Source organism: Vicia villosa, linkage group LG2 (assembly GCF_029867415.1).
Source record: "Vicia villosa cultivar HV-30 ecotype Madison, WI linkage group LG2, Vvil1.0, whole genome shotgun sequence".
NCBI lineage: Eukaryota > Viridiplantae > Streptophyta > Magnoliopsida > Fabales > Fabaceae > Vicia > Vicia villosa.
Window position 1 is genome coordinate 188,126,672 of NC_081181.1, and position 24,867 is coordinate 188,151,538.

A 24,867-nucleotide genomic window follows, 5' to 3' on the forward strand; every position below is an offset into this window, starting at 1 on the left:
ATTAGAAAACAAAAATAAAAGGGCCGAGATTGCCCAAGTGAAGATGAATAAGAACAATAGAAGCTTCCCGCTAAATTTAAAATATGCAACTAACATTGCCATGAAAGTACAAGTTGATGATTCATGGCTCTGGCATCGAAGATTTGGCCACTTCAACACACATGCCTTGAAGCAGTTACATGAGAAGAACATGATGAGAGATCTTCCAAGCATAAAGGACAACAATGAAGTGTGCGAAGGGTGTCTCCTTGGTAAGCAACACCGATTTCCATTTTCAACAAGTGGAGCATGGAGAGCGAAAGACCTGTTGGAGCTGATACATACCGACGTATGTGGACCGATGAGGACGCCATCACATGAGAACAACAGGTACTTTATACTCTTCATTGACGACTTCTCTAGAATGACATGGGTCTATTTCCTAAAAGAAAAATCAGAAGTCTTTGGAGTATTCAAAAAGTTCAAGGCCCTTGCGGAAAATCAAAGTGGAAAACGGATAAAAGTACTAAGAAGTGATCGCGGCAAAGAGTACACCTCTCGCGAGTTTGACAGATTTTGCGCGGATGAAGGCATAGAGCGACAACTTACAGTCGCATATTCACCTCAACAAAATGGTGTGTCCGAGAGAAAGAATCGCACAGTTATGGAGATGGCTAGATCGATGCTCAAGGAGAAGGGAATGCCTAACACATTCTGGGCTGAAGCGGTCTACACTGCTGTTTACATACTCAATAGATGTCCAACTAAGGCAGTAAAAGATAAGACTCCAATTGAAGCCTGGAGCGGGAAGAAGCCATCAGCAAAGCACCTAAGGGTCTTTGGATCTATATGCTACATTCATATTCCAGACGTGAAGAGGCATAAGCTTGAAGACAAGACTATACGAGGTATCTTCCTGGGGTATAGCACAATCTCTAAGGGATACCGTGTCTACAACTTGCAAACTAAAAAACTCATCATCAGTCGAGATGTTGAAGTTGATGAGAATGCTTCTTGGAATTGGGATGAAGAAAAAGTGGTGAAGAACATCCTCATACCAGCCCAACTACCTCAAGAAGAACCCGAGGATGAAGAACCTGAGGACGAAGAATCAGGTGAACCTCTTTCACCTCCACCACAACAACAAGAACAAGAACTATCATCACCAGAGTCTACTCCAAGACGAGTAAGATCCTTGGTGGACATATATGAAACCTGTAACATGGCCATACTTGAACCTGGAAGTTTTGAAGAAGCGTCAAAGCAGGAAGTATGGGTCAAGGCAATGGAAGAAGAGATAAAGATGATTGAGAAAAACAACACATGGGAGTTAGTAAATCGTCCTCATGGAAAAGATATCATTGGGGTTAAGTGGGTCTATAAGACAAAGCTCAACCCTGACGGCACCATACAGAAACACAAAGCGAGGCTAGTAGCTAAGGGTTACTCACAACAACCTGGGATTGACTACAATGAGACATTTGCACCAGTAGCTCGTCTTGATACCATAAGAGCTTTAATAGCTCTTGTGGCACAAAAAGGATGGAGTATCCATCAACTAGATGTCAAATCTGCCTTCCTTAATGGCGTACTTGAAGAAGAGATCTATGTGGAGCAGCCACGAGGATTCATATCCGAAGGTGAAGAAAGCAAAGTGTTAAGACTAAGAAAAGCACTCTACGGTTTGAAGCAAGCACCTCGAGCATGGTATAGCATAATTGATCAATATTTCATGGATCGAGGATTCAGGAGGAGCAAGAGTGAGCCTACACTTTACATCAAGTCTCAAGGTCAGTACACTCTCTTACTCTCTCTGTATGTAGATGACCTTATCTACACGGGAAACAATACTAAGATGATGATGGAGTTCAAAGAAGACATGATGAAGACCTTTGAGATGACCGACCTTGGTTTGATGAGTTACTTCCTCGGTATAGAGGTAAGTCAGAGAAATGAAGGGATATTCATCTCGCAAAAGAAATACACAGAAGGCTTACTTAAGAAATTCAAGATGTACGGTTGCAAACCTGTCGCTACTCCACTCATAACAAATGAGAAACTATAGAAGAATTATGGAGCACCACAAGCTGATGCATCTAAATACAGAAGTCTAATTGGAAGTCTTCTATATTTAACAGCTACACGACCAGATATAATGTATGCTACAAGTCTTCTATCAAGATTCATGCAAATCCCAAGTCAAATACACTTTGGAGCAGGAAAAAGAATTTTGAGGTATCTTCAAGGAACAAAAGAGTTCGGTATATGGTACACTAACGAATCCAACTCAGGATTACTTGGCTACACCGACAGTGATTGGGCAGGTTCGCTAGATGACATGAAGAGCACCTCTGGCTATGCTTTCTCTCTAGGATCAGGAATATTTTCTTGGGCCTCAAAGAAGCAAGCTACGGTTGCACAATCAACAGCAGAAGCAGAGTACGTGGCAGCTGCTGAAGCAACGAGTCAAGCTATATGGCTTCGCAGGATGCTTGAAGACATGGGAGAAAAACAAGATGAGCCTACTAAGATCAACTGTGACAACAAATCAGCAATTGCAATGGCAAAAAATCCAGTGCATCACAGCAGAACAAAACACATAGCAATCAAGTATCACTTTATCAGAGAAGCTGAAGCAACTAAAGAGATCAGACTTGACTACTGCAGGACAGAAGATCAAATTGCAGACATATTCACGAAAGCGTTGCCGAGACCAAGATTTGAAGATCTACGAGCTATGCTAGGAGTCAAAGAAATTTGTATCAAGGAGGAGTATTGAAGTTGCTACAAATTTCTAGAGTATTCTTAAATATAATATGTATGAAAATATAGAACATCCTAGAACTATAAGTTGTATGAATATGGTAGAACAATCTAGATATATAAGTGTATGGCAAATATAGAAGAATCTAGATTTATCATGATAATAACATATCATGAAAACTCTAGAAAGAACTAATGTAATGTAGAAACATTCACCACCATTGAGAGGTTGGTGACTTGAAGCCTATAAATAGGCAATTGCTACATTGTAAACAATCATCCAAGAAATCAATGAAATAGCCTTCTTTCTAAACAACTCACTAAAACTATCTTTTATCAACTATCAACTAATCAACTACTAACAATCTTTCGTAGATGTATCTCCAAAAGCTTCTTTTTTTTTGTTTTCACGCTGTGTTGTTTCGTAAATGCATCTACGAAAGCATCTGATGTTATCTTCACGCCAAACTCTTATACTCCCTCATTCTTCACTTTTCATATTTTCAAACTCTCAATCTCTCTCAACATCCAAAAATCAAACTTCCACCAAACTCCGTTGTTTTCTCTCTAGTTCGACTTTGAACATCAGCACCAACACACATTCAAACATCTTTAAAACTCAATTAATCGGTAAGTTTTCGAGTTATTTTCGAGTATTTCCCGTAATAGAGTTAGAATACAAGTAAACAAGTAACCGTTCAAAACGCATTCCGACTCGTTCAAAACTCAATTTAATCGATAGGTATTGTTTGTTAAGTTTTGCAATGTTTTAAACACTACAGGCGCCATTGTTGAGGTTTAGAAGTTGCAGAGCGTTCCATAGATGCATCTACGGAACAAATAAACATAATGAGTTTTAGATGCTTCCGTAGTTGTATATACGGAAGAAAGAAAGAAAATTTTGTTTTTCCTATTTCTTTTTTTGTTTTTCCTTTTTTTTTCTTTTGTTTTTATAATTTAATTGTTTCTAATTTGACTTTATTTGTAATACGCAGACATTATGGCCAACCAGCCATACCACATTATAACTAGGAGGATTACACAGGGTGCATCCGTGCACGTTGCACGGATGCAGATAGTAGCACAGGTGACAGATGGCACCTCCATTCCATGTGTTGTATGATGAAAATAGATTCAATGCAGATTAGCTACAAAGTTTCACTAATAACTTATGCTACAAGTAATTTAAGACAAGTAAAACTTTGTAGCTGTTCCGCACTGAATCTATTTTCAACATACAACACATGGTAATGTGTTGGTCGACTATGCTCCGGGAGAGTTCAGTTATCTTAGATAACGTCAAGGAAGTTATGTTTTACTGTTGTTGTTGGCTTGGTTATTTTTGGAGCCTTATGTTGTTTGAATATGGATTAGAACTACAAAACTCGTCAGTCTCAGTTTGATCACACTTTTGATGTCAGTATTTTTATTAGATTAATGTACTTTTATTTTGATTATGTTTGTCACTATTTAGAAGATTTATACGATGTTTTCTTTTTGTGTATTATATATACCATTGTCTTTACATTACACTACTATGATGTACTATAGTTTAACACTATTTAAAATTTTTTAAAATATAGCACAATGTTCCGTAGGTACATCTACGGAGCATTTTGTTTTGAACACGTTCTGTAGAAGTACTTATGTAAAAAAAAATAATTAAAAAATGTACTGCATTTACGAAATCAAAGAATATAATTGAAATTTTGCCATGTGGCTGAGAGAAATAAAGAGTGTAATGAGATATTCTCTAATTTTTTATTAACCACTTCATCATGGGAATTGTCTCTGGGATCCACAAAGTATTTCACAAACCTCTCCCGTGATTTTGAGAGATTTTGTCTTTCCCACACACTTAACGAGAACATCATTGACCCATATCTTATACAAATTTCCATCCACTATCATGTAATCAAGGGAACTTTGATTCCACTTAAAATTGTATGGATTGGTTGAGTTCTCCAAATAGTTGACCAGTTATTTAGTCCATGTATCAACTACTTGTAAGCGTCCTTCCATCGGATAAAAGTATGATTGTTCATGATATAATTTGTGAGAAAAATTGAACTGAATCGAATTAAGTTATAGTAAAAATTTATTCGAATTAAAACGAACTGTTTCAATTTATTTAGAACCCAACTAAAACAAACTTGTTAATTTGGTATACCATTTTGAAATTTTAAACCATATTGAACTGTTAGAAGACAAAATTTTCTAAACCGAACCGTTTATTAAAGAACCGAACAGTTAAGCTATTTTTCAATTTCTTTTTTTTTAAAAAAAATTAACTTGTTTAAAGCATTTTTCATTTTCAATTTTGATACGGTTTGGTTTTAAAACTATTTATACATAAACATATTTATTATTTTAACTTCAGTTCGGTTCCACAATTCACTTTACTTTTTGAAATTTTTTTAACAGTAGTCCTAGATACAAGTTTAAGAAGTGTTTCCTTATATTTGGAATCTTCTTATACCAATTTATTAGCTTCACCATTTTCCTCACGCATCGTAGCTTATTTAGAGGCTAAGATTCTAGCATTTGTATTTCCTAATGGTTTGGTTAATCACCAACTGATTCCAACATATGACTTAATCATTGTCTCTTAATCGACTTGATTATTAGAACACTTCAAATCTAACGGGCATTTAAATTTTTAAATCCTGCCCTTTAGAGCTAATGATAATTACGTCAACTCTAAATTAGTCGAATATCAACACACATGGTTTGACAGCGATAACACATGTTTGTTCGGCTATCAAATTGTAGATTTTAAATAAAGCATATTTCAAATAAGTTTACCTCCAATAGAGGAAACATGTGAAAATTTCCAAAAGCAAAAATCAATTTAAATTTCACACAGTATTTCTTTTTGTTGTGAAAACTATTGATACCATTAAATAAAGTTAACCAATATTTTAAATAAACAAAAAACTGAAAATTGTTATAAAATTAAAGGTGGAAATTTGTTCCACTAAATCATTATCAACATAAAATATATACCATGTAAATCTAATTCTACTTTCTTATGATATTATGTTGCAATATTAGAAAAATACATTGATGTCCTCGTAAAGTCTCTAAATGGAAAATATCTCAATTCCATCTAAATCTCTTCTTTGTTTTGTCACACTTGAAGAACCACATACTTAGTGGTAAGCTATTGACAGCTATTACTTTTGTCATCGCTGACATGTTCACATGAGGCTTATGTGCTAATATGTGTGGATAGCACTGCTTACAACTATTAGCCCACCGCCACTTTCCTTGGACATGGCTTAAGCTTTTATATATCATATGTAAAACGTTTTCCTTTGTAAAATCTTATTTTAAGTCCTATAAATAGAGACATACTCTTTCTATATCAATACACAAAACACACTCATCTAATCTATTCTTCTAATTCGTAGAGAATAGAGAAACATGAAGCCTTCAATCTTAGCATTTTGCATCATTTTTTTAGTTTTCATTTGCAAAACTATTGCTGCACCTGAACCAGTCCTAGACATCTCAGGTAAGAAAGTCATAGCAGGTGTCAAATACTACATTTTACCAGTCATAAGAGGCAGTGGTGGTGGTTTGACAGTTGCAAATGTAAGCAACCTCAACAGCAACAATGATACATGCCCCCTTTTTGCTATTCAAGAGAAGCTTGAAGTAAAGAATGGTGAACCAGTTACTTTCACACCTTATAATGCTAAACAAGGTGTGATTCTAACTTCAACTGATCTCAACATTAAATCCTATGTAACAACTACATGTCCTCAAACACAAGTTTGGAAGCTTCGTAAGGTTTTGTCAGGGGTGTGGTTTTTGAGTGCTTGGGGTGAAGAAGGTAATCCAGGTATTCAAACAATTTTCAATTGGTTCAAAATTGAGAAAGCTGGCAAAGATTATGTGTTTTCTTCTTGTCCTTCAGTTTGTAAGTGTCAGACTTTATGTAGGGAATTAGGGTTATATGTTGATGATAATGGGATTAAGCACTTAGCTCTTAGTGATCAAGTTCCATCATTTAAGGTTGTGTTTAAAAGAGCTTAAGTGAAACAAACAACACTAGAATATCATAAATGTTATGCACTTATGCATAACATATGGGTTATGTTGAAGGAATAATCTCACTGATATGTGCTCTACGTTATTTTTGTTGTTTGTATTTCACTTCAATAATAAGTTGTTTATACCCAAACAAAGCAAAAAGAAGTTGTTAATTATGTTACAGGTGATGTCTCTTACCATGGCATGAAACTTAGTTATCAGTTCTTTATCACCAAGAATTAAGGGATCAAGTACATGCAACAACTATAAGATAAAAGATAAAGATTACTTAACATTCCATTCATTCTATAAAACTTCTCCTATAATAATGAAACTTTTGCTAAAAAAATCAAAAACTTAGAGACTTAACAAAGTTCAGTTTTCCCTTTTAGAATTTATTGGTCAAGGAAATGGCCTTATTGGGATTCTTAATAGCTTTCTCATACCTTAAAAATCCCACGAACCAAAATTCAGAATCATCTTTAGTCACTACTTCTATATACTTCTGTTCTAACTTGTTCACATTCATGCTTTCATTCACCTCTTTTATCTTTTCTATTGGTATCAAAACCTGCATAACAAAATCCTAGATATCATAATAAAAAAATGGTGAACACTCTGATACCATTCATTCACCTCTTTTAAATTGCAGTCCACAATTGCAATTGCGGCCGCAATATTGCTGATGCGGTAGCCTCCGCATCCGCATTGGGCCGCAATTGCGGTGTGATTTGTAATCACACGTCCAACAACACTAAAATTCGCATCAAACACTAGAATTCGCATCAAATAAGATTTATGGACATGTCATAAGCTGATTTTATAAGCTCTCACAAATAGTCTTACAAGTGCTTATATTTGTAAATAAGATGAAATAAGTCAATGGCAACAGGTCATATGGCGCTATTTTGATAAACAACTTGATTAAACATTTATAACATAAAGTGCTTATCATATAAGTACTAATGCATAAAAAATTTCTCTAACAAAATATAAAAAAATAATAAGAATAAAAAAATTAAAAAATAAAACTAAATTGTTTTTCATAAACTACCCTCGAAACTTATGAAAATAAGTTAGAAAACAGGTTATAGATCTATCATAAACTACTTACATAATATCTTCGCAATAGTCTCACAAGTGTGCTGGTAGAAAACTCAAATAAGTTAATCCAAAAAGTGACTAAATCATTTGAATAAATGCAAAGTTGGTTTCAAGTTCAAGCTTACTTTGTAAAGTGTTTTAACCAATTCCCCATCTGCAGAAGAGAAGCTTGTGTGCCTTTCACTGCAAAAAGCAACCTTTACTGTCGAAATAAAGAGAATTCCAGCAATAGGACCAGCTGTTGTATATAAATAACACTGAGAAGCTTTCAACAGTTTCTCTTCTTCTTGCAACCCAAAAACATGTTTGAAAATGTTCCTTCTCCCACCTTCTTGAATAATCTAAGCACCCAAACTCAACTTACCCTTCTCACTCTCAGAAAACTTAGGACCCAATTTCACTGCAACATTAACACAAACACATTGCGAGCAAGTTTAGAAAATAAAGATCCGCAACAACAATTTCGGCCACAATTACAAGATTATTTTATATTTCTGCAATCATATGAATTTTGAAATACCATGTTCATGAATTCTGTTTACAAAACTGCTTTTTTCCCTTTTGGTGTTCTTCTTTGAATCTTTTTTTGTCTGTAATAACCATGCAAGAAATCATCATATCAATTTGAAATGAAAGAAAGTAAAGGAAAAATGTGATTCTTTCTTACTTCATCAGGGAATACAAGAAATTCAGATATTATTCTAAGAACATGAACAACTTTTTTTTACCAGAATAACAAAATATTATACATTTTAATCGTTATAGTTATACATAGCTATTCAAGAAAAGCACATTAAACTATAAATTATATTCACAACTATTTATTAATAATGAATATTCAATATTTTATCCGATAAAAACTCAATCTTAAACACGCGACCGTATCAAATTCTATGGAGAGAAAGAGTTGTGTCTTATATTGTGTTATTCTGTTACTGGAGGAATTAGTTTCTACCATTAAGTAAAAAAAATATCTAATTTTTACTAAGAAAAGTATTTTTAATCTCTTAATTAGAAATCCTGTATTCGAATTCAACTTTGAATAGACATCATAGTTAATTTTTTTTAAAGATAGTTTTAACATAATTTTCTTTGGTTAGAATGCTGGTTATACTAGAAAAGAATAAAAGTTTGAAAGTTGAAGTCAACAAAAGCTCAAAAAGTTTTGGGTTTTAATTTAAATTGTCAATTTGATAGTTAGTTAACCTAACTAAGCATTGCAATATTCTTAACTCATTGACTTTTGTAAAATGAATATATGGAAGTAAAGAATATTCAAATTCATGTCATGGAAATTTCCTTAAAACAAATCAAGTATAGTATTGTTCCTTATTATAAAGGTTGTTGTTAAGTTATCTTTTGAGATAATGTAATGCGTATATGTACTTAGGTTTTTATAGAATTCTCATTTGCGATTGAATCAAAACAAAGTAAACTAATTATTTTAATTGATTCGACTTTTTTCTAAAAATCCAACCAAAAAGACTCATTACATTCTAATTAAATATAGATATATTTTTAATAAATAAAATAAAAGCATTAATTAAATTTAAGCGGAAGAGATCTGCTAATAAAGTTAGAAACATGGTGCAAATAGTAATGCCTAGATTGGAAACGATAAATTTTGAAGCCCAAATATGATTATAGTTTGCTAATGTGGTGGAAAATTATTCTATGAAAATTTAAAAATGCTCTTTTGATTTTAAAATGCATCTCGGAACGTATCATGTGTCTCACTGAAACATGCCTCAATTGAGTCTTACCGCATATTTTTTTCTAAAATTTAGTCTGAAGATGCATCTTCGGACTCACCTTATCAATATTATTGAAAAGAATGATAAAATGTTGTTCTGATTCTATTCCTCAGCTCTAGGCTGGTTTATATAGTAGAAATACAATAACTATAATTAATTCTCTTCTTAATGGAGAATAAAGGAGAATAAACGAAAATAATAAAATAATAAAATAAAATATTTTCCAACACCCCATTCAAATTGGTGCGTAGATATCTATCATGCCCAACTTGTCTATCAAATGCTCAAAGGTAGGTCTTGCCAAACTTATGGTCAGGATGTCTGCAATTTGCTGACTTAAAGTCACAAAATGGAGACATATGATTCCAACATCTAATTTCTCCTTTATGATAGGTTGATCAATCTCAATATGCTTGGTTCTGTCATGTTGAACTAGGTTATGAGCTATGCTAATGACAAACTGTCAGAGTATAATTTCAATGGAAGCTCAATTTTGATCTTAAGTTCTTCTAGGACTCTAAAGATCCATAAATAATTCTTCACAAATACCTTAAGACATAGCTTTAAACTCGGCTTCTTCACTACTTTTTGCTACAACTCCTTATTTCTTGCTCCTCCATGTCACAAGATTACCCCAAACATAAGTACAATATCCAAAGTTTGATCTTTTATATGTGATTGAACCTGCATAATCAGCATCGGTGAAGATAGGCATATTTCTTTCACTCGTTTTCTTAAAATGTAAGCCTTTTCCAAGATTTCCCTTCAAATATCTCAGTATCCTGTAGACTGCCTCAAGATGTTCCTCGTAAGGAGAATGCATAAATTGACTTACTACACTAACTGAGAAATCAATATCATGTCGGGTGTGTGACAAATAAATCAGTTTCCCAACCAATTTCTAATAATTTCCAATATCATCAGGAACATTACCTTATCTCCAAGGTTTAGCATTAGGATCCATAGAGGTATCTGCAGGATGACATCCACTTATTCTTGTTTCTTTCAATAAGTCTAAAATGTATTTTTGTTATGAAACCATAATACCATTCTTTGACCGAGCAACCTCCATACCAAGAAAATATCTCATGGATCCTAAGTCCTTGATTTCAAAGTCTACTGCTAATTTCGCTTTTACTCTTGACATTTTAACTGTATCGTCTCTAGTAAGGACAATATCATCAACATAAACAATTAGGACAACAAATTTTCCATCATGGGAGAACTTTGTGAATAAAGTGTGGTCAGCCTGTCCTTGAATGCACCCTTGTTTCTTCATGGACTGAGTGAATTTTTCAAACCAAGCTCAAGGGGGTTTGCTTTAATGCGTACAAAGACTTACATAGTTTGCATACATTTGATCCAAATTTGTTTTCAAAGCCAAGAGGAATGTCCATGTATACTTCTTCTTTTACATCGCCATTAAGAAAGGCATTCTTAACATCTAACTGATGTAAGGGCCAATCCAGGTTAGCAGCAAGAGATAAAAGAATTCTGATAGTGTTTAGTTTTGCAACAGGAGCAAATATCTCTGAGTTGTCTATACCATAGGTCTGAGTAAGACCTTTAGCCACCAAACGAGCCTTGTACCTTTCAATTGACACATGTGAATTATATTTTATAGTAAACACCCATTTTCATCCAATTGTCTTCTTGTCATCTGGTAGTATCGTAACACTCCAAATTTTGTTCTTTTCAAGAGCTTTCATCTCCTCAAGTACAACTTCTATCCACTTTGGAATTTCTAGAGCAACCTGTACATTTTTTAGAATTTTTACGCTAAACAATTTTGAGGTGAAGGCAGACAGAGATGAAGACAAATTTAAATATGATATAAAATTGGACATGGGGTGTTTAGTACAAGATCTAACCGGTTTTCTAATGGCAACAGGATCATCTATATCAGGATACAAAATACGAATTTTACAAACAGAGATGGACTTACCTTTCTTATTCTTGGGAGGTTGATCATTCCCCGGTTTAGATTCTTGACAATGTTGAGATGTGGACTCATCCCTTCTTTTGTGGTGCTTTTTCACAAAAACCTTCCCTTTCCAAGTCCCGTTTCCTAATTCAAATATGTTTTCTTGAAGTGACTCATTATTTTCTGGCATTTCAATTAGATCATCACTATCATTGTTTTTACGATTCTCATTGTTTCTACATGAGAAAATGCAGGCTCGGATTCACAAAGTTCCTTAATCATAACAGAAGTAGGATCAAATAAAGAATTATGGCCATTTTTTGTTGGTGCAGAAATATAAGTCTCAAAACTTTGTGATACAAGCAAAGATAAATTATTTAAAAAATTCATTTCCACGATTTGAAACAAGTCTTCCTTTATACCCCCTGAAGATGAGTGTCATAAAAGGTTTATTTTCAAAGAATGTAACATCTATAGTGACAAACATTTTCTTGTTTTTTGGATCAAAACATTTATATCTTTTTGGGGTTGGGGAGTATCCAACAAAAAAACATTTTATAGCATGTGGTTCAAGTTTTCCAACATGTTTATGTTCATGAACAAAAGCTGTGTAACCAAAAAAATTAATGTCAGGTCAGTTAAAACACGAGTACTAGGAAAACATCCTTTGAAGGTATTAATTGGAGTTTGAAATTTGAGAATTTTTTAGGGCATTTTGTTAATTAAATATGCAGTTGTTAAAACAGTTTTGTCCCACAAATAGTTTGATACTTTATTCGAGAAAAGTAGAGCTCTAGCAACATCCAATAAATATCTATTTTTTCTTTCGAAAAATCCATTTCGTTGAGGAGTATTAGGACATGAACTTTGATGTACGATCCCCTTTTTTCGAAATATAAAACATTTTAGGATAGTGTTAAAATATTCTTTGCCATTATCATTTCTAAAGACTTGGATATTTGTTTGAAATTGGTTCTGCACCATTGTAAAAAAATTCTTTCCAACCTGACAAACATATGATTTCCCCTTTAACAAGTACACCCAACATACTCTTGTATGGTCATCTATAAATGTGATAAACCATTTTTTGAGAGAGAGTGTACTTGTACGGTTAGGGCCCCAAACATCACTATGAATAATAGAAAACAGTTTTGATGGTTTATAAGGCTATATTAAAAATTGGGTACGATGATGCTTTGCAAAATCACATGCTTCACATTTAAACGAAGAATTTTTTTTTTAATTATGAAATAACTTAGGAAACAAGTGTTTTAAGTAACGCAAACTAGGATGACCTAATCTTAAATGTCATACCATAATGTTGTCATCTTTATTATTCAAAATAGAAAAAGACTCAAAGTAGGAACTTATTATTTTTTAAGGTAGTTGTGATGCAGATCCAACGTCAATGTAGTAGAGTTCTCCACTCTCCTTAGCACTGTCAATCATCTTCCCCGAATTCAAATCCTGAAAGACACAGTGAGATCGGAAAAAATTAGTTTGACAATTCATATCTTGGGCTAATTTACTGATAGATATTAAATTACATGATAAGTTTGGAACATGAAAAACATTTTTAAAAGTTAACACTGGAGACAATACAACTGACCCTTTACCTGTAATGGCTGAAAAAGAGCCATTCATGATTAGTTCCTAGAAATTCAAGTCACAAGGATAAGGCATAATTGAAAGTTATCTAAATGGCATTCAAGGTTATATTCATGATCTCGATTTTCATTCAAACATCAAAGTTCCCTCTAAGAGCTCAAAATTCAAATTCAAAAGTCAATCTCATTCATCCTAAAGTTAATATTACAAGTCCAAGTGTTCTACATCGTTCAAATTCAAGAGTCAATATCATTCATTCACCATTCAAATATCCAAAGAAAATATCCAATTCCAAAGTTCATCTCAAAGTGTCCATGTCCATTACAAATTCAAAGTCTTTACAAAATTACAACACAAAAATCATAAACTAATCCTAAGCCGATGCCTAAAAGCTTCAATATCCGTCTTCGAAGCTTCTTCAACATTTCTTCACGCCAACTTCATGCTCAATCCTTTTGCTTCTATCTTGCTCCAAGTAAACCCCATGCCAAGAGTCTTGCACCAAAAGAACAAAGCTATATCCTGTACATATACCAGCCTACACAAAAGATCATAAACCATTTCAAAAAGTGATGCTATCGAAACCGCAAACCAAAATTCATTCAAAAGCTGACACACTACATTTGGTAACTTGCAAATCATGAGCAACAAAACACCACATATCAGCCCCTCAATCAAATCCAAAACAGCCCCATGTTTCAATTTCTAACATTTGAGCCATCCATAAGAATCTCTACCAAGTTTACTAGCCATGCTGCCAAAGCTGCAAGTCAGAACCAGTTCAGTACAAAAAGGAAAATCACAAACATTGAGTATACACTCTGCAGCAAAAAGAAGGATTACCATAGGATCGAAAGAGCCGCTCGCGACTTTGAACCGTACTGAACCGAGTTCGCTTTCCGGCTCTGCATATCAGAATCAACCCCTGCATCAAAGTCAGAAAAAGGTCACGCTCATTCAAGCAGGTCCATGAACATAAGCTCATACAGATCTGATATCATAATCATAAGCAAGTTCAAAAATTCAGCACATGACCTCGCAGTAGTCCAAAGAAGATTTGCGCATTCAAAGATCTACCTACCCATTGCAATTTAAGTCTCATATCAAACCTGCAGAAGCAAGCTCTTAATCAGCCACCTTGCACAAGGGAGAGTATATCGGTTCAGAGTTTTCTAAAGGAAACTATCATCCATGATTCATTCAAAAACTATCAAACTAGCCCTGCATAAACAAGAAAAAGACCAACAGCTACTAACAGTCTTGTAACAAACTTTTACTAACCTATAACCAACTTATAACAGCATGTAACAGAGGAGAAAATTCAGTTACAAAACCTAACTAACTTCCACAACTCTATTAACAGAAAAAACAGAAGTAACTGACCTCATATCTCAGACTCATCTCAGACTCAATCTCAGCCCTCCATTGCTCATAACCGCTTCCCCCAACCATTAGCTCAGATCAAAACATCCATAACTGAATTCTAACCTCCAACCTCTATATAACAGCATCTGCACCACCTCAATGATCGGGGCCATTCTTCATCATCAATCTATCTGCACTTCACCATAATCTTCATCATCTCAATTCACCCTCTTCATCTATCTCTTGCTATCTCCACCAATCTTCTTCAATTCACCAACAGAAAATCTCCACCAAAAAACTCTTCAACAACCTCTCTTCAAAATCTCTCCACGCTCTTCTTGAATCGAATTCAATAACCTCTTCATCACCTTCAATCTCCGTTGAATCTGCAAGAAAAAAACACAGAGAAACAAAATCACTACAAGAATTCATCAGAAGCTTCGTACTACCTCCAACAACAATTCGCAATTGACGTCGTCTTCGCGTTGATCTTCGCACTTTCCGCAACTTCACAAGTCCTCATCTTCATCTCTCGTTGCAACTGAACCAATAATCACGCTTCATCCATAACAACGCAGAGTTGACAACAACAAATGCGTATTAAAACTCAGAAAAAAAGAAGAAGAGAAGAAGCAAAATTTGAACTCAAGGTTGAGGAGAACCCACCGGACCTATATTGGAGTTAATCATCTTCTCCGTGACGTTGAAGAAGCATCATTGAAGCGACTTCGACCGAACTAGAGAAGAGAGATCGGTTCTTATTACAGAGAGGAGATTAACGGTTGAAAGGGAGATTGAGCAGAGACGATTCGAGCGGAGAGTTCATCGGAGAAGACGAAGGTCTTCGCCGCGTTGCTGAGCTGAGATATGAGGACGAATGGGGACGGAGGGAGCTCGAAATCGCAACAGAGAGAGCGAGATCTAGAATGTAACGGAGAGGTGAGACGATGCTGTTTTGTTTCTCTATTCACGGTGGTCGGAGAGTGGATCGGCGAGAGTGGGGAGAAGACGCCGCCGTCTGTTCGCGAGAGACTCCAAAGGTCATATCTCAAACCCTATTTCCCCTTTCCAATTTTAAATTAACACATATTGATTCGTTTTTAATTATTACTAATAGGAATTAAGTAGCATTAATTGAGATTAATTTGATTTGGATGAGTATTAATTCTTGTTTAGTGGGTAAATTGATCGATAAAAAATCTTTGAAAAATGTTTTGAATCACATAAAGAAAAATCTGAAAGATAATGAGGCTTTGATGCCTTGGGCCTGGTACGAATTTTTCTACGGTCCACACCCCATGTGAGGCCCATGCCATGCTTCTGTTTGGCTAATTCTGAAAACAAAAACAAACTTTTGGGCCACAAATTGCTTGCATGCACCCCCTGAGCCCATGCCATTGTTTGGCAAACAAGACTTGAAATAAGAAAAATTTTGACTGGGCCCTGCGTCCAGATTTCTAGTCACACCTCTAATTCAATATGCACCCCCTGATCACTTATTTCTATATTTGTTGGAATTTAGTTTTTTGACATAGTTTTCTTTTTATTTCTTAGGATAAAAAGTCATTAAAATTTTGTTAGATTTTTAGGTAATAGTTGACATAAAAAATGCAATAAAAGAATATTAGCTTCTTAATCAGGTTTTAGGCTAGTTTAATTTTGACTTTTAATTGATTTCTCCTTCATAAAAACTCATAAAAATAGTGGTATTTTAGGTTAATCTTTGAATTGCCTCTTTTATTCTTTTATGCCATTTCCATGTTAAGCTTTGTACGTTTTTAGTATAATTTTGTTGTGTGACTTGGGTCATATTTGTGGCCCATTTTGTTAATATCATTTGTATGCTCCTTTTAGATTTAGTCACTAACATTAGAATTAGACTAGAATAACAACTATTAGGATAGTATGATAGGATAGTCTCCCTTTCATTTCTTTTTCCTTTTTCAACTCTAAAATACTTAATAAAAAAAAAAACCTGACAAAGATCACACTGTGACTTTTCTGATGTATAGTGAGAAAGAAATGATTGGGGTGTAGGCCCCGATGTACGTTCTTTCTCACCTAGTAGAAAAGAAATGATTGGGGTGTAGGCCCCGATGTACGTTCTTTTCTACTAAACGGAAAAGAAATGATTGGAATGTAGATTTCGATGTATTTCTTATCCGTTATTTAGAGAATCGATTGTGGTGTAGACCTCGATGTGCATTCTCTAAATAGTCAAAAACAAAACTCTTTTTCTTGGTGTGATCTAAGTCGCAAAGTAAATCTCCCTTAAAAAATACTCAACCAGAAAACATTCAAAATGATTAATAAAGGCTTTGACTTAAAACAGAGTAAGGAAGCGATGCGAAGCCCTGTAGAGGGTCTTCGTCATCGTGGAATTACAATAAAAGACACAAACCAAACTTTTGCTTTTCTTTTGCCTTGTTAGGCGCCTAAGAACAAGTTAAGTCCTTTCCAAAGTAGGCGTATAAGTCTCCAAAGGTCGAGCATCGTGGATTGTGACTTTAACCTCTGTTCAACTAAAAAACACAAAACAAATGGAAACTATGGAGCCGAACTACGGTCGCTCTGATTCCTTTAAAGGGATACGTAGGCATTGGGTCGCGGGGCCTAAGCGAGCACACTTGTAAATAATTCCTTCTTTTCCCCGTATTTCTTTTGCATGCATTCGCATTTAGTTTTAGACATTAGACACCCTTTAGATAGAAACAAACATAGGTGGATACCATCGAGTACGATGGGCGTGAGGGGTGCTAATACCTTCCCCTTGCGTAACCGACTCCCGTACCCTGTTCTCTGGTCGAAAGACCTTGTTCTTGTTCTGAGTTAGGTTTCCTGGTATTCCTTTCCCTTATGGGATAAATATATTGGTGGCGACTCTGATCCATTTTTCGCGGTAGCGACAGCTGGCGACTCTGCTGGGGATGTGATAGACCAGTGCTGGTCCATTCTTAGCGAGTCGATCCTAGCCTGCGTTTGTTTGTTTATTTACTGGGTGTTTATTTGTTTTTATGTCTATACCTTGTATATATGTTTGCATGTTTATTCTTCTGCTTGCATATCATGTTTATTTCTGTTTGCACATCATGCATATGGATTATATTCTGTGTTCCTTGGGGTCTTCTGTTCTGTTTTGCAGGTTGGGTGGGATGTTCCTATGAGGTAAAAGGCCCAATACCCAGGCCAGAGTTGACACATAGGATACCTAGGATAGAGTGGATAGTCATGACGCCGATGAGATGTCAGGTCTTGTCTAGTGCGATCATGAGACCCACGCCCAGTCGAGGTCCAAATGGGGTATCATTGTTGGCATGTAGATGCAACAATGGTGGTACCTCAGGAGGACTGATAACGCTGGTTGCCATTTTGACCTACCTTGGCCTAGATTCACCCGTGAGTGGGGAGGGATATACATGACAGGCATCGTTGGTGACTATTCAGTTCTGTTGGTGACTATTGGTTCTCCTGGTATTCAAAAAGGTGTCGGACCTTTGATCCTGTTACATCTGACCTACATCAGTTATTCAGAGGATTGTACAGTGGATACTAATATTATATGGACCTTGATCCCATGCCTTTGCATTGCATAACATCATTACTTTATCCACTTCATTAGTGGGGGATCCTAAAGTCTGATTCTAAAAAAAAAAGGGAAAAGAGAGAGGAAAAGAAAAAAAGTAGAAAAACAGAAAAGATGGAAAAGAAAAAAAGAAAAGATACTATATGCAAAAAAAAAAAGAGAATAAAGAAGAAACAAAAGTGTGAAAAGACTTTAGGATTCTCCATAAATGAAACATGCATTCATTATCATGCATTTCATAGTTCTCTCAGAAGCTTATGAGGGCCCTTTCCATTCAAATTTTGACTTCAACAACAAATTGACTTCTCACCGCTATGTGCTCGAAAGTTAATGATGAAACAACTCCGTGAGGACTGGAATGAGATAAGGACAGGGGATTGACGTGAATCAGTGTATGGAGGTTATTCAAGCCTTTTTTACAAGAAGAATTGAGACAAGTTCCTTAGAGGCCAAATGACAATGTTAATCTCACCCATGAGAAGGTCTTACGAATCAGAATGTCTGAAGTACTGTTGAGATTCCTATCCTTGGTAGGGAGAATTCACATCATTGAAGTCTTCGAGTTTCAGATTATTGAAAATGAAAAAAGGTTCCACCTCTTGGAGAAAAGGTTGAAAGCCATGAAAGATTGTGACTCTGTTGATTTAGACATTGTGTGATTTATGCCTAGTGCCTGATATCAAAAAAAAAACTTCAAGGATCATTTGCTCTCACTCCGAATGGTTTGGATATTGAAGCTAAAGTGGTAATCATCTCTTGTACGTATGTGGAAGTTGCTTGGGGCTCCCGACTGAGGGATAAGCAAGACGTATTCTTATCTTGAGCATCGCATCATGCATTGCTCGAATCCCTAAAGCACTACAAATTTTTGTGCAACTCAGTCAGAATCTTTTGTCATGCGATAATCAAGAGTATTATACGAAGACATTTCTCATTCTCAGGCTGTTGCTTCATATCATGTGTCACCTCTTCCTGGAATTTTCTTCTCGATGACCTTTGCCCGTCAATAAAGAGAGAAAGAATATGAGAAATAAACCGATGTAATTCCAACACCTTGTGCTCAGTTATATCCCTGATTGTTGGCATTTCAATTGGTGTTTTGGGTCTTCCTCACCACAGATAGTTCTCTTGAGTTTGATGATAATGCAATATTCTTTCAGTCATGATGGTGGTTACTGTTCTAGCATCTATATTTGGGGCTCCCGACCGAGGGATAAGCAAGACGTATTCTTATCTTGAGTATTGCATCATTTGCATCGCTCGAATCCTTAAAGTAAGACAAAAATGCACCACTCTTGTACGCCTTTGTTGGAATATACTTCTGGGAAGTAATCTGAAGTGTGTGGAAGGAACATGTGATAATGCTAAGTGGTTACCATGCTGGGGCACCTAGCCATTCAACTGAAGGTGGTAAGACATTCAAAGGCAGAATTCAAGTCCTCGTTGATTTCGGAATAACCACAATCCACTCCAAGAGGTCCTATGCACAAATTGAAGTCTCAATGGGGTATCAAAACTGCAAAAGGCATTCGAGAGCAATAAGTCCATACGGAGTCAAGTCTCCTCAACAATGGCATTCATTTAGTTCTTTATTGCATTCTCATTTGTAATATTTCATTGTTTATTTAAGCATTTCTAGCATGTAAAATTTGTTAATTTCTGAATGAAAATCATAATGCATTGTTTATGGTTGTCTTGAAGTAATCCATTCGTTTTCACTCATAAAATGTTTTGGCATTACGATACCAACTTTTACTAATCTCTTGCTTAGGCAAAAAGCAGAGGGAGAATGATGAAAATAAAAATGCAAAATCCCTAATTGTGTGTTTTTGAATAAAACCCTGCTGAGGATGTACAGGCATTGTTTCAAATCCCCAAACACCGGAGATATAAGGGAGATAGACCCTCGTCAACCCCTTTGAGCCTTGAAGTAGGAGTTTCTTTTCTGGAAAAAAAAACCCTCATTTTTAACCCTGGGGCAGGGTAGTGTTCATTTAACTCGACCGAGTGTTCAAAACTCACCAAAAAGTATGCATCTAAGGATACAACAAGGGTTATCCTTCAAAAGGTTGAGGAAAGTCAAGATCGCGATGGTTATCCTTCATCTACCAAGAGGACAAAAGATGACAATACCACAATGCTAATTCTTCATCAATCATGGAATGAGGCAGTCGCAATCACTTCCAACGAATCAAAGACAGTGTGAGGTCACACGACTTGTTCAAAAAAAAAAAGAGCAAAAAAATATATGATAAAAAAAAAGAATGAAAAGAAAAATGATGAAAAAATATAGCAATAAAAAGAAAAAATGATGGTGAAAATAAAGCAAGAACAAAGTCGTGTGATAATGAATCAAAAGAAAAAAAGGTGAGCGACTGCCATGTCCGAAAAACCTCATTGATTCCTCAACCATTTCAAAAATTCCTTGTGAGGGATGAGCACTCATGTTGAGTTAATCGAACTTAGGAGTGGAGAACATCACGAAGGGGGTGGGCACCAAATAATTTTGAGCCTAAAAATCCTTTGTTTCTAAGAACCATGAACCAGGCCAAGTTACAACCCTCAAAAGCCCTAATTGAAGTAGGGTTTATTTCGAAGACGCACTCCGAAGAGATAGCGTTTAGCTGACTCCCAATGAAGCGCAACACATATCTATGTTGGTATTGTATGCCCTCTTTGCATTTCATCCACAAGAGGTGGCCACCTCATTGCATAAAAAGTTTCTAAACTTCAAGACTAGCATAGGCTTTGCATTAGAACTATCATTCTTATAATTAACATTCTTTTGCATACAAAACATTTGCTTAAACATCAAGGAAGTTTCCATGATGAGGATCCATGAAGAGCTTGATCATGTTAAAATAAAAGAGACTTGAGAACTCCGTAGAGGAAAATGAAATCATTATCAAAGCAAGTTGTTTGAAGGCTCCATTGAGCGTATGAAGTTTGATGCCCTCGTTGTTTGGTTATTAAAGGACAAATGCCTGAACACTCCGTGAGTCTGATCAGTTTGATAATATTCTTGATTGGTTACCCTGAGGGGAATGGGTTGAATTCTCCATTGAGCAAATCAGTTGATACCTTCTTTGATTGATTACCCTGAGGGGAGAAGTCTGAATACTCTGTTGAGTAGATGCATGTTGATTAAGTACCCTGAGAGGAAGAGTTTTAAGACTCCATCGAGTATGCTAAAGTTGCTTCCACAGTTTGGTTGACTTCAAGGGAAGTAAGCTTGAGGATTCTGATAAGGTGTGCATTATCAGGGGCAGTCACGACGAGGAATCTCTCGTGAGTTCGACCGATCTGGGGCAATCAAATCGAGTTTGACATCTCAAATTCAATAAATCTGGATTAATCAAGTCGAGGAATCTCTCTCTTGATTTTAATCCATCTGAAGCAGTGACGTCGAGGAATCTCTCAAGCTCACTCAATCTGGGGCAGTTACGTCGAGATTCGACAAATCTCTTCAAGGACCCGTTGATCAAGAAGGACCATTTCAAACACTTGAATATGCTGGGGCAGAATTATCTCAAGTAATTGTGGTGTAAGGATCCTTTCGAGGCAAATATCTTTGTAAATCAGATATCTTCATGAGTCAGGCGGCCTGGGGCATGACCTTTTTGGTTTGTATTGAAGAAACCATCATTCACTTGTAAAGTGCAGTTGGCCATCATAGAGTGGAGAAGTATCATAATGCTTTTCCCCAACAAGTTACTCTCTCCCCAAGCATAGGAGTTTATTTCTCCTAAGAGTTGGTTCCATTCCTTAAGCGTAGGAGTTTATTTCTCCTGAAAAAGTGTCTCCCCGAGCATAGGAGTTTATTTCTCTTGAGAATTCATTCTCTCCCCAAGTATAGGAGTTTATTTCTCCTCGGAGTTGTTCCACTCATCCTAGAAAGAGTTCCTTATCCGGATTTCTAATCCCCACCATGATTGAATTGAGGGAATCTCCTCAAGCTAAAAATTCTCCAAGTCATGGCACATGGTGAGAAGTCAGAAGTCATTCTTCAAGTCAACAAAGAAGTACATCTTGCAAGTCAAAGTCCAATATCTATTGGCACCCCCACAGAGTTCACAACACTAAGGGGATTCTCCCTTGTGTTTACCTCTCCCGAGGTCAAAGACGAAGTTCGATCGACAAGTCAGCAGAATATTCTCTAAAGGGCCCCCGTCATCTTTGCATATAGTAATCATTGCATTACCATTGCATCTACAAAAAGCGTAGCATTTCCATGTATATGGAGCATTACGCCATGAAAAATCAAGCATGCATCAATGCATAAGCCAAATGGGTATGTGCTCCAAAGGCACAAGGTAATATATCTCCAAAAGAAGTCCCACTTTCTCTCTCCAGTGTGATACAAAGTCTTTCTTCACAAAGATCATTATTTCTTTGGTGATTTCCCGTTTGCTGAGCTCAATCATTTAGATAACTCATACTTTGTGTGTGGCATTTCGAATGATTGTCACTCTTGTAGAATTACACCCCGCTTTTCGGCCTGAAGGGACCTTGTAGTTCTTACGTTTCATAAATAACAATACTTCAGCCAAGTCCAATGATTATTGGCATACTCTTTCAGATCTCGAGTCACCCTTCGGCTGTGTCTCTCTTTCAAGTCTAACTGAGGTTAGCAATTCGGTAAGATTCCCCTTCGGCTGGTTTCTTCCTTTTGGAGTCGTCCTTCGGCTACGTCTCCTTGTTCAAGTCTAACCGAGGTTAGCAAATTAGGATCGGATTCCCCTTCGGCTGGTTTCATCCTTTATCGAGTCACCCTTCGGCTGTGTCTCTTTTTGAAGTCTAACTAAGGTTAGCAATCAGGATCGGATTCCCCTTCGGCTGGTTTCATCCTTTATCGAGTCACCCTTCGGCTGTGTCTCTTTTTCAAGTCTAACTGAGGTTAGCAAATTAGGATCGGATTCCCCTTCGGCTGGTTTCATCCTTTATCAAGTCACTCTTAGATTGTGTTTCCTTTTGAAGTCTAACTGAGGTTAGCAACCTGTTTAAGGTCCACCTTCGGCTGGTATCCTTTGATAATACTCATCACTCTTTGTTGTACCATAGAATGCAAATTTTGATGGTACTTTCGGGGTATTCAATCCACTTACGCCTCAAATGTCCGAAACCCAAGATGTTCGTACATTCAGGTCCAAGAAGATTGAATAGGGGCAGCTGTTGCATCCCAAAATTTGCCCACATATTTATTTCTAACTGGCTTAAGCTTCTTATTTCATATGCATCATCTTTCCATTAGGACATTAACACATCATGCATCACTAATCAATGAGCTGGGATTGGGATCAAAGATTGGGGTTTCTTCTTCATTCAAGCTCGATTTATCTAGTTATTCTTCGAGTATGGGACTGTGGAAGTTGGGTTTGAAGTATGGGCGTTATGAATTCTTTCTCCTCCAGTTACAAGGGTTGTGCTTCATACAAATTCACCGTGGCTAGGGATTAGGATTTATTTTCCTAACCAATGTCGTTTAAGGGTTCCTCGTTACTTGCTCTATGCTTCTCAAGAGATTTAAAGGTATCATTCTTATGGTGTTATCTTGGTTAAAGCTCGATTTGAGATGTTTTATGTGAAGGATTAAGATTGTCTTTACCATTCATTTGTTGGGATTGCTTCAAGAGAAAGATGGTTTGGATTTGAACGCAAAGTGAGGATTTTCATGTGCAAGATTCATTCATGATTAGTTCCTAGAAATTCAAGTCACAAGGATAAGGCATAATTGAAAGTTATCTAAATGGCATTCAAGGTTATATTCATGATCTCGATTTTCATTCAAACATCAAAGTTCCCTCTAAGAGCTCAAAATTCAAATTCAAAAGTCAATCTCATTCATCCTAAAGTTAATATTACAAGTCCAAGTGTTCTACATCGTTCAAATTCAAGAGTCAATATCATTCATTCACCATTCAAATATCCAAAGAAAATATCCAATTCCAAAGTTCATCTCAAAGTGTCCATGTCCATTACAAATTCAAAGTCTTTACAAAATTACAACACAAAAATCATAAACTAATCCTAAGCCGATGCCTAAAAGCTTCAATATCCGTCTTCGAAGCTTCTTCAACATTTCTTCACGCCAACTTCATGCTCAATCCTTTTGCTTCTATCTTGCTCCAAGTAAACCCCATGCCAAGAGTCTTGCACCAAAAGAACAAAGCTATATCCTGTACATATACCAGCCTACACAAAAGATCATAAACCATTTCAAAAAGTGATGCTATCGAAACCGCAAACCAAAATTCATTCAAAAGCTGACACACTACATTTGGTAACTTGCAAATCATGAGCAACAAAACACCACATATCAGCCCCTCAATCAAATCCAAAACAGCCCCATGTTTCAATTTCTAACATTTGAGCCATCCATAAGAATCTCTACCAAGTTTACTAGCCATGCTGCCAAAGCTGCAAGTCAGAACCAGTTCAGTACAAAAAGGAAAATCACAAACATTGAGTATACACTCTGCAGCAAAAAGAAGGATTACCATAGGATCGAAAGAGCCGCTCGCGACTTTGAACCGTACTGAACCGAGTTCGCTTTCCGGCTCTGCATATCAGAATCAACCCCTGCAGCAAAGTCAGAAAAAGGTCACGCTCATTCAAGCAGGTCCATGAACATAAGCTCATACAGATCTGATATCATAATCATAAGCAAGTTCAAAAATTCAGCACATGACCTCGCAGTAGTCCAAAGAAGATTTGCGCATTCAAAGATCTACCTACCCATTGCAATTTAA

The 24,867-nt window shown here is 36.1% G+C and overlaps 1 protein-coding gene and 1 pseudogene across 1 annotated transcript; one reads left to right on the forward strand and one right to left on the reverse strand.

Annotated features, from left to right (window-relative positions):
- Positions 1 to 6,092: 6,092 nt before the first annotated feature.
- Positions 6,093 to 6,961, forward strand: LOC131653310 (kunitz trypsin inhibitor 5-like). Its single transcript, XM_058923416.1, has one exon. It carries the CDS (start codon positions 6,169 to 6,171, stop codon positions 6,781 to 6,783), a length of 615 nt encoding a protein of 204 aa, XP_058779399.1. The 5' UTR covers positions 6,093 to 6,168; the 3' UTR covers positions 6,784 to 6,961.
- Positions 6,962 to 7,103: 142 nt separating this feature from the next.
- On the reverse strand, positions 7,104 to 11,752 carry LOC131650909 (putative GEM-like protein 8; annotated as a pseudogene).
- Between the last annotated feature and the right edge of the window lie 13,115 nt (positions 11,753 to 24,867).